This window comes from Anastrepha ludens, chromosome 5 (genome assembly GCF_028408465.1).
Source record: "Anastrepha ludens isolate Willacy chromosome 5, idAnaLude1.1, whole genome shotgun sequence".
NCBI lineage: Eukaryota > Metazoa > Arthropoda > Insecta > Diptera > Tephritidae > Anastrepha > Anastrepha ludens.
The window spans coordinates 84390278-84407374 of NC_071501.1; the positions used below are offsets into that span (position 1 = coordinate 84390278).

Genomic DNA, 17097 nt, shown 5'->3' on the forward strand with positions numbered 1-17097 from the left:
AGAAAATAAGCCCAGAAGTTACCAAAAAACTGGCTCATTCGATGCAGAACCGATTGCAAGCTGTCATCAAAAATAACGGCAAACACACATCATACTAAAATAATATTAGCACTTAAATTGATTAAGTACTTTATTAAATGACGGTGACTTTGGTCCACCAGAAATGCACACAGCAACCATTATATGCCATTTTTTTTATAAATACTTCTTGAATTAGCCTTATGTTTAAACTGAAATAGAATTTAAATAAATAATAGTTTTCGTTAAATATACTACTTTTTATGTTACCATTATGTTCTGGGCGCGGACGATGTTATAATTTTCTAGATACTAAATGACGGTGACTTTTGTCCATCAGTGTACATGCACATACAGGCACTGGAAAAAGTTAAGTTTTATACCGTAAATTGAATCAGAAATTATCAAGTCTTAGAGGCAGCTTTCAATTCTGCTGTTGCCATCAAAAGACGCATTGAAACTCTCGCTCAATAGTGAGGCGGTAACTCACAGCGCTTGCTTTTCCCTCATCTTATATGAATGTAAGTATGTAAATAAATGAAATTACAAATGGAAAAAAATTCGTTAGACTAAGCACATTTACGCAATTACAAAGAATACTGCAAAAAGTGGGTAAGTAATTGCATTAGTGCAGCAGAAGAGCGATTTTGCAACTATTCAACTATTCAATAAGGGTCAGCTTAGCAGTCGAGAAATCTCTTTACAAATTATTCTCCAACTACAACAAAACAATAAACAAGAAAAGAGAAAATAACAATAAAGAGAAAAAACAAGAAAAAGAAAGTGAAAAAGCAGATAAAAGAAACGTTAAGGTAAAAGAGCAGCAAAGTAAAGTTCAATTGAAACAAAAAAGTCGGTGTGACTAGCGCAGTGTGTGGCAAACCGAAGGGTGCGAGGGAAACCGATTGAAAAGCGAGTGAAATTAAATTTTATAAATAGCAAATTCATTGAAGCGCAGCAATGCTTTCACCTTGCAAATGAACTGTAAGATGTGCACACACACATATACAACTGCATGTAAGTATTCTCATTTGGGCGCGCACATATGGACACCTGCACATGTGTCCGAGTATAATACATATAAATACACATTAGTGAGTCATGAGAGTGGCTGTGTGTGTGCTGGTAGACAAAACAACTGTACGCGCACACCAGCCACTCAATGTAATGTTGCAATATAAATTTCCAAATGGTTTTCTTGCTAAAGCCGTAATAAGTATTTGTGCTTGTGTTGAAAGAGCAAATGAACGATGAGTGGAAATAGTAAAACCGGAGCAAAGTTTATGCGCCATAAATTACCATTAGTTAGTTGTAGGTGTACAAATGGTCCGAGGGTGACTGGTTTGTGCAAAACTTTTAACCATTTAGGGAGTAGTGTTGAGTTTAAGTTTGGCGATATTGTCTTTGAATTGAAAGCGATTTTTATATTTCCTAGATTTATAGATAGAGGTAACAGCGGTGCATCTGCTGAGACGATTAATCAAATACGAAATATTTCAAAATTGTATATGAACTCATTTTAGGAGAATGTGGCGAATTTTGTTTAAGTTTTTGTAATCTCCTGAGAAAAGTTGCAGGCTAATAAGAATCGTCATAGATCCAAATTTGATCTTTTTTTATTTTTGGTGGGTGACGTAGGGTTCAAAATGCATTCGCGCTTACAGCGACTGTCATCAACTGGTGTGGAATGATGTGGCCACTAAACCAGCTCTGAGCTTGAGCTTCAGTGAGCGGTAGAGGACATGAGCATTCCTCTAAACAAACTGTACACTGCGTTTGACTTGAGCGTAGTCGCGAAAACCAATAGAAAGTGCCCTCAGACTACTAACTGCAGGTCTCCAAAATGGCTCTGACCAAAATTTAATCTTAAAAAGCCAAAATGGCTGCTTGGATTCAACAGATCAACTATTAGTTCTTCAAAAGTGTTATAACGGGTCATTACACTATTGGCACCCTAGCCAGTAGAATGACTATACCTCGCAATGATTTCTGCAGGAGTTTTGGATACTACTTTCTGCATTACCAAGGAAGATGCCCAGAACGGCATCCATATGGGACTACTTCTATTCACCCGCGGGCACCGTGGTCTGCCGTATTTGTCGCCAGCCTTCATGCTGCAGACTTCTCTGCTTATGTTTCTGTCAGTGAGGTTTCGCTTTGTTGCCCTGTGTCGAGATCTATGTTTTTTCTCGTAGCACATCCTCGATGCATCTCTTTACCGCGTTCCAGTTGTTCTCCCAAATCTGTTTCCTCAGAGAAGCTCTTTCCATGAGCATCTCTTTTATCGCTCGGCGGTATAGGTATATGTATCTGCGGAAGTCTGCGTGGTCCTAGAGGAACTGAGTTAAGAAGTAACTCATTTCCCGAAAGTTCCTTTGGTGGGTTTGCCTATTGAGACGGAATGAGTTTCGCCATTGACCTTATTCGACATATGGAATTCCGGAAATGTGGCAATGAATTACATAAAACCCTTTTTTTGAGGCCTGCCAGTAATTTTTTGGAGTTTGAAATCCTTGAAAACCACGTTTTTTCACCTCGGCGTGTTCTGTAAGGCAATAATTTGCTTGACGTTTGCCAAAACTCAAACTTTAAAAACTAATTTGACTTTTTCTATGAAATAATACTATCCAGTAGTAAATTACAAGATGGCGCAAAATTAATCACCCTAACGGAGGATTTATATTTTTTGCAAATTATGACGTACGTCAATCATATTTGACACTTCTGAACAATACAGCTACAGTATACAAACAGACAAGCAACGGAGGGCGCAAAGGTCACAATAAAGATTTCCATCATTCAAAATCCCTTTATTTATTTAGTAAAAAAGTTCTTCACAAACATTTGATTATTAATTTTGCGCCATTTTGTAGATTTTGACATTCTTAGGATCAAAACCAAAAAGAATATAAAAGATTTCCATAACTGAAAATTATATTTTTTACATTGGATGATTTATTTTGCGCCATCTAGAAAAAAACATGCAAAACAGCGCCAACAAAAAAACTATAAAAAATCAACTTTTTTTATTTATTGTAATAAAAAAGTTTTTGAAAAACAAAACTTTTATTAATTTTGTGCCACCTTTTGGAAGGTTCAAAATTCCGGTTCAAGCATTAAAATGTTTCGGTACAAATTTTCAAAAATTATTTTTTTTTAGTAAAACAATGGATGATTAATTTTGCGCCACCTAGAAGTTACATGCAAAATCTCCATCCATTGTTTTACTAAAAAAAATAATTTTTGAAAATTTGGACCGGAACGCTCCAATAAAAAAAACTGTCAAAAATAATTTTTTTTATTTACTAAATCATGTTTTTTTGGTAAAAAAGTCATTCGGATTAATTTTGCGACACCTTGCATAAGGTTTACCAAATTCCGGTTCAAACATTGCAGGGTTCTGGTATAAATCTTCAAAAATAAAAAATGAAATTTTCAAATCCCGCTTTTTTAACTCTGAAATGATGGAAATTTTGAATTTAGTGCCCTGGTTTTATAAAAAAACAATTATTTTCCAATAACAGATTGGAACAAGATGATGGCTTGTGTCGTTACTTTCACTGAGCCATAAGAGGGAGGTCATTATGCGGAATTATATAAATTAAATTAAACTATTCTTGATAGTGCATGCTAAACCATATATATAAGCATGCATACGAGGGTCGTTTGAAAGGTCCGAGTAAAAATAAAAACTACTTAACGTGTTTGTAGTGAACCATTTTTTATTTTCTGACGTAGTCTCCATCAAAGCTTATACACTTCGTCCAATGCTGTTTTAGTTTGTTTATCCCTTCCTAATAATTGGATTTGTCCAAGTCTGAAAAATAGTCATTCGTTTCTGCACGCACCTCCTCATGTGAATAAAATCACTTTCCCTCAAGTAATTTCTTCAAATTGCAGAACGAAAAATATTCCGAGTGATCAGAGGGAGCAAGTTTGGATAACAGAGGGGATGCGAAACGAGTTGGATTTCTATTTCCTATAATTTAGGCTCCACAGCTGCTGAGGCGTGAGCTGGCGCGTTGTCGTTTTGGAAAATGAAAATCACTCGACTTCCGCGATTTAAACAAATGCCAAATACAAAAAAATAAACCGATCTGGCTGAAACTTGGTGTGTGCTCGTCCAAGAGATGCTACCAACTAATCATAACCTCGATACGTGCCAGATTTTTCAAACGACCGTTGTATTAATTAACAATAGTGTGACCTATGTAGTTGTGGAAAACTCGAACTTTCCTTCTTCTTTAATTTCTTCTTCTTAATTGGCGCGATAACCGCTTACGCGATTTTGGCCGAGCTTAACAAAGCGCGCCAGTCGTTTCTCTCTCGTGCTAACCGGCGCCAATTGGACACACCAAGTGAAGCCAAGTCCTTCTCCACCTGATCTTTCCAACGCAGAGGAGGCCTTCCTCTTCCTCTGCTACCACGAATACTTTCAAAGCCGGAGCGTTTGTATCCATTCGGACGACATGACCCAGCCAACGTAGCCGCTGAATCTTTATTCGCTGCGCTATATCTATGCCGTCGTAAAGCTCATACAGCTCATCGTTCCATCGTCTGCGATATTCGCTATTGCCAACGTGCAAAGATCCAAAAATCTTACGCAGAATCTTTCTCTCGAACACTCCAAGCGTCGCTTCATCGGATGTTGTCATCGTCCAAGCTTCTGCGCCATACGTTAGGACGGGCATGATGAGAGTCTTGTAGAGTGTTAGTTTTGTTCGTCGGGAGAGTACTTTACTGCTCAGTTGCCTACTTAGTCCAAATCGTACTTGTTGGCAAGAGAGATTCTACGTTGGATTTCAAGGCTGACATTGTTATCGGTGTTAATGCTGGTTCCTAAATAAACGAAGTCTTTTACAACCTCGAAATTATAACTGTCTACAGTGACGTGAGTGCCGATACGCGAGTGCGCCGACTGTTTGTTTGAAGACAGGAGATACTTCGTTTTGTCCTCGTTCACCACCAGACCCATTCGCTTTGCCTCTTTATCCAGTTTGGAGAAGGCAGAACTAACAGCGCGGTTGTTAAGGCCGATGATGTTAATATCATCGGCATACGCCAACAATTGTACGCTCTTATAAAATATTGTGCCTGAGCGATTAAGTTCTGCGGCTCGTACGATGCTCTCCAACATCAGGTTAAAGAAGTCACACGACAGCGAGTCACCCTGTCTGAAACTTCGTTTGGTATCAAACGGCTCGGAGAGGTCCTTCCCAATTCTGACGGCGCTGCTGGTGTTGAGCAACGTCATATTACATAGCCGTATTAGTTTTTTGGGGATACCAAATTCAGACATAGCGGCATACAGGTAACTCCTTTCCGTACTGTTGAATGAAGCTTTGAAGTCGACGAAAAGATGGTGTGTGTCGATTCTCCTTTCATGGGTCTTTTCCAAGATTTGGCGTATTGAGAATATTTGGTCGATGGTAGACTTTCCAGGTCTAAAGCCACACTAATAAGCTCCAATCAGTTGTTGACGGTGGGCTTCAGCCTTCGCACAATATGCTCGCTAGAACCTTATAGGCGATATTTAGAAGACTAATCCCGCGGTAATTGGCACAAATTGCAGGATCACCCTTCTTATGGATTGGGCAGAGCACACTTAAATTCCAATCGGCAGGCATGCTTTCATCCGACCATATTTTGCATAAGAGCTGATGAATGCACCTTACCAGCTCCTCGCCGCCATGTTTGAATAGCTCAGCCGGCAGTCCGTCGGCGCCCGCGGCTTTGTTGTTCTTTAGCCGTGATATTGCTATTCTCACCTCGTCATGGTCGGGTAACGGAACGACAATTCCGTCGTCAACGATTGGGGTATCGGGATCTTCACATTCTCTATGACATGCGCAGCTGTCACCGTTTAACAGGTTCGAGAAGTGTTCCCTCCATAATTTAAGTAAAATTTTCGGGCGTTGTTCCTATTGGCCAGCATCTCAAGCTCCTCGTACTCACGTATTTCGACCTCTCGTTTCTTCTGTCGGATAATACGTCTCTCTTCCTTTTTCAGCTCTCTGTAGCGATCCCACATGGCTCGCGTTGCGCCCGATCGCAGCGTGGCTCTATAGGCGGCATCTTTTCTTTCTGCGGCAGCATGACATTGCTCGTCGTACCAATTGTTTTTTCGGGCTCGCCGGAATCCAATTTCTTCTTCGACGGCGGTACGTAGGGAACGAGAAATGTTGCTCCATTGCTCGCGCATGCCGGTGTGTTGGGCAGTGCTCTCCGAGAGCAGGAGTGAGAGTCGAGTGGCGAATCTTCTGGCTGTCTGTTGTGATTGCAGCTTTTCGATGTCGAACATTCTTTGCGTAGGTAGATGTACGTTTTTGCTGCACAGAGGCGTGTGCGCAGTTTGGCTGCAACAAGGTAATGATCCGAGTCGATGTTGGCTCCTCGGATCGTACGTACATCTAATACACTAGAAGCGTGTCTTCCATCTATCACAACATGATCGATCTGGTTTCGCGTTTTTCGATCAGGAGACAACCAGGCAGCTTGGTGTATCTTTTTATGCTGGAATCTGGTGCTGCAGACTACCATGTTTCGGGCCCCGGCGAAGTCGATCAGCCTCTGTCCGTTACCGGATGTTTCGTTGTGCAGGCTGAATTTTCCGACTGTGGGACCAAAAATTCCCTCCTTGCCCACCCTGGCGTTGAAGTCGCCAAGCACGATTTTAATGTCGTGGCGGGGGCAGCGCTCATAGGAACGTTCCAAGCGCTCATAGAAAGAATCCTTGGTCGCATCGTCCTTCTCTTCCGTCGGGGCGTGGGCGCAAATTACCGAGATGTTAAAAAATCGCGATTTGATGCGGATTATTGCGAGACGCTCGTCCACCGGAGTGAACGACAGTACTTGGCGACGAAGTCTCTCTCCCACAACAAATCCGACACCGAATTTGCGCTCCTTTACATGGCAGCTGTAGTAGACGTCGCAAGGTCCTATGGTTTTCTTACCTTGCCCCGTCCATCGCATCTCTTGGATGGCAGTGATGTCAGCCTTTACTCTCACGAGGACATCAACCAGCCGGGCAGAGGCACCTTCCCCATTAAGGGACCGGACATTCCAGGTGCATGCCCTCAAATCGTATTCCTTATTTCGTTTGCAGGGGTCGTCATCAGTGTTGGAAGTTCTCATCCGAGGCTTTGTTGCTGTTTTCATTGGGGGGGCTTTTTAAGTGGCGGGTCCCAAACCCAGCGCACAACCAGCTATGCTGGGATGCTTCGCCTTCTCTTTAGTTTAGTTTTCCTGAAAAGCTAATTCCCTAAAAGGTCATGCATCAGATGGTTTGGAGTGGAGAGTAATAGGCCAGAAACGATTGCACTAATTTTTAAAAATCAATAAATTTACAATAAATATTCAAGCCTTAGAGTTGACCAAAAAAAAAAAAAATTAAAAAAAAAATAAATACATGAAAATTTCAAAAACCCTTATCTCGCAAACTCGAGTCAATTCATTGATGTTATAAGCTCCAAAAAAGTTCAATCAACTATCGAAACTTTTGTGAAAAAAATTGAAATTCTGAGCACAGTGTTATTAGTACAATTCACAATTTTTTTATTTCCCTTCATTTTTTGCTGTTTTGCACATTCTAAAGTTTAAAGCATTTGAGCAAACAGTGGTGGCAAAAAATTTCTCTAAAATAGTGGTTTAAAATAATTTTATAAATGATTCAGCTTCATTTTTGGATCTCAAATACGTATTAATAAATAAAACAAATAAGAAAAAATACCTATCAAAAATCACTAGCAACTTTCCGCCAAGAACATAAGCCCAAATAAGAGTTCGGTGAAGTTCCAGACATATCAGCGCAATAGAGTTAATACACATAGAGGCATCTGATTTCTGGGTACATTAGAGGTTTGTCGTCTGCAAATGGATAACAAATCCGCTCGTATTTTAATAGAATTCAATACCAGTTCAGCTCCGAGCTCCCCCTCCTGTTTGTGGTGTGCGTCTTTAGGTTGTTCCACAAATGGAGGTACCTACAGTTTTAAGCCGACTCCGAATGGCAGATGGTTTTTTATGAGGTCCTTTTTCATGGCAGAAATACACTCGGAAGTTTGTCATTGCCTGCCGAGGGTCGACCGCTTTCAGAAAAAAATATTTTTATCATTTTGCGTTTCATGCACGGAGTTACACTATACCATACTTCCAACTAATAATAAAGGATGACCTGCTGGTTTGATGTGTTTAGTTTGCTCTTTTAACATTTTTTAACTTTCAACTTTTTTTACTTTTACTCGCATTAATATAGAAATTTTAAATTTATGCTAAAAATAGAAAAAATATTAATAATTTTGCGCACGATAATTCTACTAAAGAAAATTTAACTCTTGATTCCTCATGATTACAGCTCTGGCTGCGCCTGAAAGTGCCTTTTGAAAATCGTTTATATTCATAAAACAGCTATCACTGTTCACATAACATATTCTGCGCCTGAAAGTGCCTTTTGAAAATCGTTTATATTCATAAAACAGCTATCACTGTTCACATAACATATTCTGTTAGGCTAGCAAGAGCGAGTTAACAGCGTTCTGAAAGTGCGTTTTGCTCTTTGATCAGAGAATGTTAAAGACATTATCCCATCTTTTACCGGTAATAGATTCTGTGTAGATAATTGCGTGAAATTTTGTATGGTTGGTATTAAAGGACTCCTGATCACCTTTACAAATTTTCAGACCGATAGGACTTCCGGATGCACCAGGACAGACTGTTGTGAAAACGCAACGCTGGTTGAACCGCTGTGATCTTATTCATAGAAATAATACAACTTACGCAGAGTTGTAGTTGGGTATTTTTTTGAGTTCTCTTTAATAATATAGTTGTATTTTGTTAAGTTTACAATGTAATCGTTTTGCAATATTTAAAAGAAAAACATTATTTGTTCTTATTTCCTAAAAGAAATCATCAAAACATTTTGGATGTAATCTCAAATTACATTTTTACATTCATAAACAGTTTGTGAGTGACACATAGCAAATCTTTTACGTTTGTTGCCTGGAGGTTTCCATCTGACATGATCACGAACATTTATGCGAGGTAAATGGACTAGTCTCTCTGCTTCTTCGATGTCTGATGAATCACTTATTTCATCAAAAACTTCTTCACAATATAAAAGTAAAGATTCTGCAATTTCAGTTTTAAAAGAAATTTGAGACATATGGCGAGTTCCTTCTGCCTTACAAATCAGGCAATGAATTTTCCATGCGTTAACAGTGGTACTATTGACTGAATTAGTCCATAACGGCCATCACCATTTTGTTCCACGAATACCAACGCGATAGTTAGCTACGGATTAATCATGTAGGTCTACCCCTCCCATGTGTTGATTGTAGTTATGAATAAGTCCAGGTTGTTCAACAGATACTTTTTTCTTTTCGGCTTTGCACCAACGTTGTGAGACAGCTAGTGGGTCGACAGACTTGAAATTAGAAATGACTGTTACTTCTGCATTATCTTGCCAACGAGCAACAAATAATTTATTATTTATCTCGGAGCAGTAGTCGTATTAGTGTTTTTTCAGTTTTTTTCCAGTGCTTAGCGATTTCTCTGTACCTCTAAGACGATTTGATCTTACAGTTCCTGTTGCTCTGAAACGTTTTTCACTCAACAAACAAAACAAATAGTATGACGAAAAAAAATTATCAAAATATATGGCATGGTTATCTGCATTTCGAACGTTTTCTAACAATAATAGAGCAACAGAAGCGCCTAAGCCTACATTCTTGTCATAAGGTACACTCGATCCTCCATATGGTGCTACTGCATATAAATAACCGCTGTCTGAACAAAGAGCCCAATACTTGAAACCGAATCGAGCTGGTTTGTTACGAATAAACATTTTGCACGAATGTCGACCAAAATATGGTATCATTTGTTCATCAATTGACAGAAACGTTTCAAAAACTCCAAACTGCATGTACTTACGATTCAGTGCATCAATAAGTGGACGAACTTTAGCAAATCTGTCTGTGGCATCAATGCCATAATTGTCCACTAGATGAAATATTCTTTTGATCAACTGGAAGTTATTACGTGATAAAGCTTGCTTCACTATAGGTACACCAAGTGTTTGCTGTGTACTCCAATAATGTTCAACGTGAGGTACTCTATGATAACCACTTAGTATCAAAATTCCGATGAAACGATATATCTGTTGTTTGCTAATATCCACTACGATATTATTTTGGTGAGCATACATATTTGTATTCACGACCAGCATTTCCATTATTTCTTCGTCGAAGAACTGCAGAAACAATTCAAATGGTGTTTTGACAACTGAAAGAAAAATTTTATGAGCCAAAAATTATCATAGGAATAAAATATTCAGACTCACTCATAGAATCAACCATATTGCTTTTTAAAGATTCCACACCTGATTCGTCAGGGGCTCCAAATTTAAAATCAATTCGTTTGGTTTTTTTCAAGTTTGGTGTACCGAAATCTTTTTCTGCTGTGTAACTAGTTGTTTTTGCAGAACAGGATGGCCCATCATTAGGTATTCCAACTAAGCATGACGGCGGCGACGCAAAATCTTCCACATCTGATTCATGTTCGACCTCCAACTCTCCACAAACATCCGTCATAGCTGGTACCTCTGTTATCATCTCATTATCGTCAATAAGTTCTTCGTCACTTACAGCATCAACATCTGCTGGTGGAATATATACGACAGAAGTTATTTTTTTCGAAATAGGCTTAACAATTTTCATTCGTTTAGCTGAAACTACTTCGCCTTCATCCTCACTGCTGGAAGTATTTATGTAGGATTCTATTTCCCCACTGGTTAAGAAACGTCGACGATCCATTACTCTTCAATAAAGAATTAAGTAAGGGTACAAAATTTTGACAAAAAATATCAAGAGCACATTAGTCTTACCAAAACGATAAAAGCTTTCAACGAAATACTTCTAAATGTATTTTTACTTGCACAAATAAAAATAATAGCACTTATGGTACAAATTGCCATATGAAAATGACATAAATGTCATCAAAACGTTGAAGTCATATGAGTCGTTTCAACCAGCGTTGCGATTTCGCAACACCTGTTTTTAAGAGTTTATTTTTGCAAGAAAACTTCAGCTGCTTTAGCAGCTGGTAAGATTATGTTATAATTTCATATCTTATTTTTAAGAAACTAGTAGAAAACGTAAAAAAAACTATTTTTAGTTCTCAAACAGTTTCATGAAAAAGTTATTATTTTGCACACTTTTTTTACACTTGTCCTGATTTGGAACAAATCCGCACACAAAAAATCTAAGAGCATAATTATAAAGTCAAAAGTCCAAATTACAATATAAAATATAACATTTTAGAAATATATATATTTTTTTACTGTAGCCACAAAGGTTCAAAGTTGCTGTTGCCAAAACCCAACGGCGGTAGAAAATGGGTTAAAGGCAATGTTAAATGAGTTATTGTATGTTGATCAGAGAATGTTAATGGAATTAGGGATAATGTTAAGTGGATTATTGCACTTTGATCAAAGAATGTTAATGGCATTAACATTAATATTAAAATCAATGGCACTACCATTCTCTGCTTTGATATCTCATCAAATTCAAAGGAATTTTTCCAATGAAATGCCTTGAAGTACTTTTAAGACTCGATATTCAGCTTTTTATTCGTGTATTGATGGAACTTTAAATTGCAGCTTCAGTTCCTAGTAAAGTATGTAAAAAATTGGTCTTTTTGCACAAATTCTTAAGCTAAATAATCTATTTTTAATTTCAGCTTTCTTGTGAAGCTGCTCAGTATTTCTGTTTCGTTATGATCCTGCATGGGCATGTGCATGCACTTATATGTATATTTTACATGCAACATATTGTATAGTGCCGTGCCCAACCAATCAACAGCCAGCGTTATATAAATTATCTCATTGCAGTGCAACATTCATTACATTTAACGAATTTTGGTGTGTGTGTGTGTGTGTGTGCTTAGGTGTTACAAAAGCAACAACACTTCAAATGTAACATTTTTCCAGCTTTGCTCAAATATATGCCAGTGTGCGCTGAAACTGCTGCTCATTCATTTTGTGCGCCGTGCCACCAAATAACCAACCGACGTGCCAAGCAACCAATACTTTACTCGAATCCTTTTCGCCACCACAGAAGATTGTTGCAACATTTTGCTGCCAATGGCACTTTCAATACCGCGCACGGCATTCCCCTTTGACGTCCATTTGCTGGTGCTGCAGCTTTTTCAGCCATTAACGACTGGCTGGCTGGCAGGCTGGCTACTGGTGCGCGCAAACAAAGACCGAACTGAAAATTGAATGATGAATTAGCGTTTTTAGTGCGCACATTTCGCTGCACTTTTTTTCTTGCTACTGTAGATTTTGTTATTGTAAAAGCACTCAAACATGTATTCGCATCTAACGCTTCGCTTTATCCAACCGTCACTTTTTGTTTTATGGCGTCTTTTAAGTTTGCTTTTATATATTTTTTCGCTCTTTTATAGTAGCGGGTTTTTTCTCTAGCTGCTACAAAAGCGCTTTTTTTATTCACGTTGCTATAAGTTTCCATGTGGGTGTGTAAATTTGTTCGTGCGAGTGGGTGTGTGCGCGATGAAGGATGGCTAGATAATTTTGCTTTAGCAAAAAGAAGAAAACATACGGATCTTCTTAGCAGAGTAACGACGTTTGCCGATAACGGAAGTAAATATGTACACATGTAGCTGTGTGTGTGCAAAAGTAGCTATCAATTGATTCTTTTCTTATGCGCCCACAATTTCTTTGTTTCTCTTTTGCGCTTTCTTTTCAAGCATTGCCAGTTTTTCCTTTGCAAAATAGTGCTAATGATGCGTAAACGCGCAGAAAAATTTTCGAGACAAAAAATATGGTGGTGAAATTGAATAACTGAAGAAACTTTTCTTCTCGTTTGATTTTCAATACGATTGAAACCTTCCGCGTTCTTTAAGAAGTAAGACACGAAATTCAGAACTAGCTTGAAATGTAAGCAAAGTGTGAAAAATGTATGTTCCAAAAAAAATTTAGAAGGTGACCCAGTAGGGACTTCAATTAATAACACAAGTATTGGGAATTGATGTAAATATTCTGTGAGAAAAATATTGGAAAAGTTTAGGGTGTTTATTTTGTAACTAAAACTGAGAGCTAAATAAATTAGTATAGCTGGATATAGAAAAATATAGGATGAGCAGCATGCAATGATAGTTGTTTTTAGTTACAATGACAAGCAGCTTTCAAATAGTCATTCCCTCTTGGGATAAACAGATGGATTTTATGAATGGATAAGGATAAACTGAGAGCAGGGGAGTGGTGCTAGACCCAATGGGTTTGTCACGATTTTGATGATTTCTGCGTGTACGAAAAAAATTTGTCTAATAGATTTCGCAACTCGGCAGGCGATGACGAAACACTGAGTGATTTTTTGTCATGAAAAATCTTCTTATAAAAACCATTTGCGTTCGGTGATTGCATTAAACTGACAGACAAATATTACTCTAATAACCTTCACAATTTGTCGGTAAATGACGAACCCGCGAGTGAATTTTTTCTCATAAAAATTGCGTTCAGAAGTTGGAATGAATGATTTTGTAGATCAAAATTAAGACACACACCACGAGTCTCATATTTTTCCTGTATAGCCTAGAACATATTTGGCTTGAGACCATACAATCGTCCCGCATAGTTCATAGGTCATTTATGGATACGATGGGATATTCGCTAATTTTTGCTCAGTAGACCGGAAAGTGGTGCTTGTGAAGAGTTGTCCATCTCAGCATTTATAATGCTGCAGGTGTGTTACAGTTAAAGCTAAAATTAATGGTTAAGCAATAGGAAACTTCCTTCAGGCTTCTATTATTTAGGATCTTCTAAGTTTATTGATGAAGCATTTGCCGAGAGTTTGAGTCCTTCTCTCAGAAAGTGTCGAGCAGTTGCAGAGAATCTAATGTGTAATTCTCTCTTCCTCTACATCGCGCCAACTTCTACAGAAGTCGTGCCAAGAAACGTCCAACCTGTCCTGGCGGTGTGCAAATCAATCGGGAAATATTCAGCAAGAGGCACAGTTACTTGGGAACAGTTCCGCCTCCTACTTCCAGTGAGTAGATATGAAGTGAATTCTTTTTGCCAGTTAAAGCTGTCGCAACACTTGACAGATGAATTTAAAACGCTCGGAAGATACTAAAATGAATTACTTTCTTTGATTCGCTGTTTGCAGATTTGGCAGGAAATACAAAGCGGTATACCTTTTAGTTGATAAAATAATTTGCAGAATAGTTTCCACACAAAAAAAAATTTAATGATGTGAAGTGGAAAATTTGTTTTTTTTTTTCCTTATTTACTCCGTTCGGGAGTATGAAGCCTCGACAAGGCTCTTCCCTCGTAGACGGTTCTGGGATGTTATTTTCACGTAGGCATTTACTTGTGCGCACAGCATCGACCTTCTTCGAGTATTCTTAAGAAAGACTTAGTGAAAAATCGTAAATTCGAAACTAGCCCTTTTTAGCTGCCCAAGGCTGGTTTAAATTTTATTGATGATTTTCTAATAACTCACTTTACCTTTAATTAGATATAGAAGAAATCGACCCGTTGCAGAAACATTTAATGAAAACTAAAGTCCTTAAGTAACCAGGACAAATATTTTTAGAAGCTTCTATTTTGGAACTCCTAAGATATACAGAATGCACAGGTGTGGTCAACATCAGACCGTCAACCGGCTCTCCGCAGTTTTGAATAAATCAGCGGATTGGCTCGCGTAACTGGAGTGCAGCGGTTTGTTTACGAAAAAAAATTAGATGTTATTGGTGATACACGAAAAAATCAAAGCAGCCTCCACTCATATTGGTGAGGCCCTAAGTATAGGTGTAAAATTATCAAATATATGCTACTCATCTTACTCAGTTGCCGTCTGAAATCCAGAGTTCGTAAATACTTATCATTGATGAGTAAAATATCCCTCATTCAGCTGATAAAAACTCAACTCAATGCATTTTGTTTTGAGTTTTTCATTTCTGCTTAAAACCAAACAAGAGAGCATCAGTTATTTTTTGAAAGAGCGAAAAAATCATTTATTAACATTCCTCTTTCGACATTCTTTTAACATGCGCTCTTTGAAAGCATCAATCGAATTGAATGTTCGCTAGCTTATTCTCTCCTCTCAGATTATTTAAAAATGATAAACTCTCTTCAACAGTAGCAATCATTTTGTATGCTCAGTGAGTTTTCTTTGAAGGCATCATTTTTTATCACTCTTTTATATTGACACATTTTCCTACTTGAATTTCAATCGCCGTTTGTTTTTATTAAAGCATTTTTGTGGCTAGTTTGCGTTTGCAAGTGTTTCGCGTGTGTAAAAAGTGTAAAAAATGGGCAGATTTTCTAGGATAGATAAAAGCAAAATCTTAATAATTTGCTGTTTATCAAATTGAATGAAAGTTTATCCAAAAGTACAGATTTTGACGAACCGAACGACGATCAGTCTTAAAAAATATATTTAATCGACTCTCATTAAATTCAATGAACCTCAACTTTAATGAATTTTCTTTTACTTTCTTTCTTTGAAATTCCTTAAGATTTTTATTTTCATATAAGTTTCATTTATTATTTATATTAAAAAAATAAATGAAATAAACTTCACTATTCTCGTAAATATATCGCTTTAATTAAATAATATTGAATGTCAAATTACTTATCATTGATAAATTCATATAAACTTGAGCTCAAATAAAGATCGCATCATTTACAAAACTCGGGGGATGAAAACAAAGCGAATGCTCACAGAACGACGAGCACTCTTTGTATAGAAACCAATGAGTTTTAGGAGTTTACGCAAAATAGATCATCTCAATGATTTACTCAGAGAATATTTTGTATGAGTTTTATTGCTTTTGGTGATAGCTTGAAAGAGTAGGAGCGAATTTTGAGCGCTCTACCCACTCTGCTGAAATCTGAACAATGACTGATTGGACGAGTATTAGCATGCATGTGAAATGAGCGGGGAGAAGTCTGTTGCCGACTACTCATTGACGAGGTAGCCGAAGTTACTCTTACTATTTTCTTTTTCACCATAGCGGATGGCCCGATCTGGTAGTCTCTCATGGATGCTGCACAACCACTTGTGTATTAGTATGTTTTTCGCTATCTGCCTGTTTTCGCTTAAGCCGTATTTTAAAAATAAGATCTGCATCTGCATCTTAATTCTCTTTAGTGGAAAATATTCATTCTAGATTCATACGATCGCGCAAAAAGCGGCCTAAAATTGATCAAAATACATAGCTTTCTGTAACTTCTAAACTAACAATTTTAGGTGATTAGTGCAGATAGGAATTTTGATTTAAAATCAGGTAAGGAGTATTTCTTTCATACATATTTTTTTCGGCTGCATGAATTTTATTGGCGTTGAAGTAAAAAGAGGTAGCATTTATCGTAAGTTGTGCTGAAATTTTTTTGAGTACAAATTTTTGAAATAGTGATCAAAATATGCTCAACACAGCACTGGATGAGCCTCAAATGTAAAGGATGGTTAAGTTTCAAGGGCCGGTGTTGATTTTGAATAAAGTACTACTTTTTTTTAGAAAAAATTATTGTCATTTCTCTTCATTATGACAATATTAGTATAGCTCAATTACGCATGGAACAAAATATCGGCCGCGGCCTGGGCGGCACACCTCCATCCGATGGTCCAAATTTTCGATGACGCTGAGGCATAATTGATGTTCTATGCAGTTACGATGCTCAAACGAAGGCCACGTTGCGACTGAAAATACAGAGGATACTTAGGGTACAGGACGTTGCTATGAACGGTTTTCACTACCCAAGGCATTACTGTAGGCAACCCAAAGACAAAAAAACTCTATCTAGAAACTTTTTTTTTCGACTTTTGGCCAGCTTTTTGGGAATCGGCCGCACTGTGCGTTGCAGTATATAAACATACACACAATAAAGATTTTTATCACTCAAAATCATGTTTTTATTTGGTGAAAAAGTTACTCAAGGAAATAATTGAATGATTAATTTTGCGCCACCTATGTTCGAAAAAATTTTGCGCGACAAAGCACTAAGTTTTATCAATTTTTTTGTATTGAATTAAATGAAAAATAAATTAAGTGTTTCAGTTG

At 37.7% G+C, this 17097-nt stretch overlaps 1 protein-coding gene across 1 annotated transcript in view; it reads right to left on the reverse strand.

The window, feature by feature from the left end:
* Positions 1-225: 225 nt before the first annotated feature.
* LOC128864793 (piggyBac transposable element-derived protein 3-like) overlaps positions 226-17097 on the reverse strand; it is a 38427-nt gene continuing 21555 nt past the window's right edge. The window contains exons 2-4 of the mRNA XM_054104552.1: positions 10355-10830; positions 9946-10296; positions 226-230 (exon numbers count right to left, since the gene is read on the reverse strand). Of these exons, the coding sequence (XP_053960527.1) occupies positions 226-230; positions 9946-10296; positions 10355-10830 (832 nt within the window). The remainder of the gene's footprint in view (positions 231-9945; positions 10297-10354; positions 10831-17097) is intronic.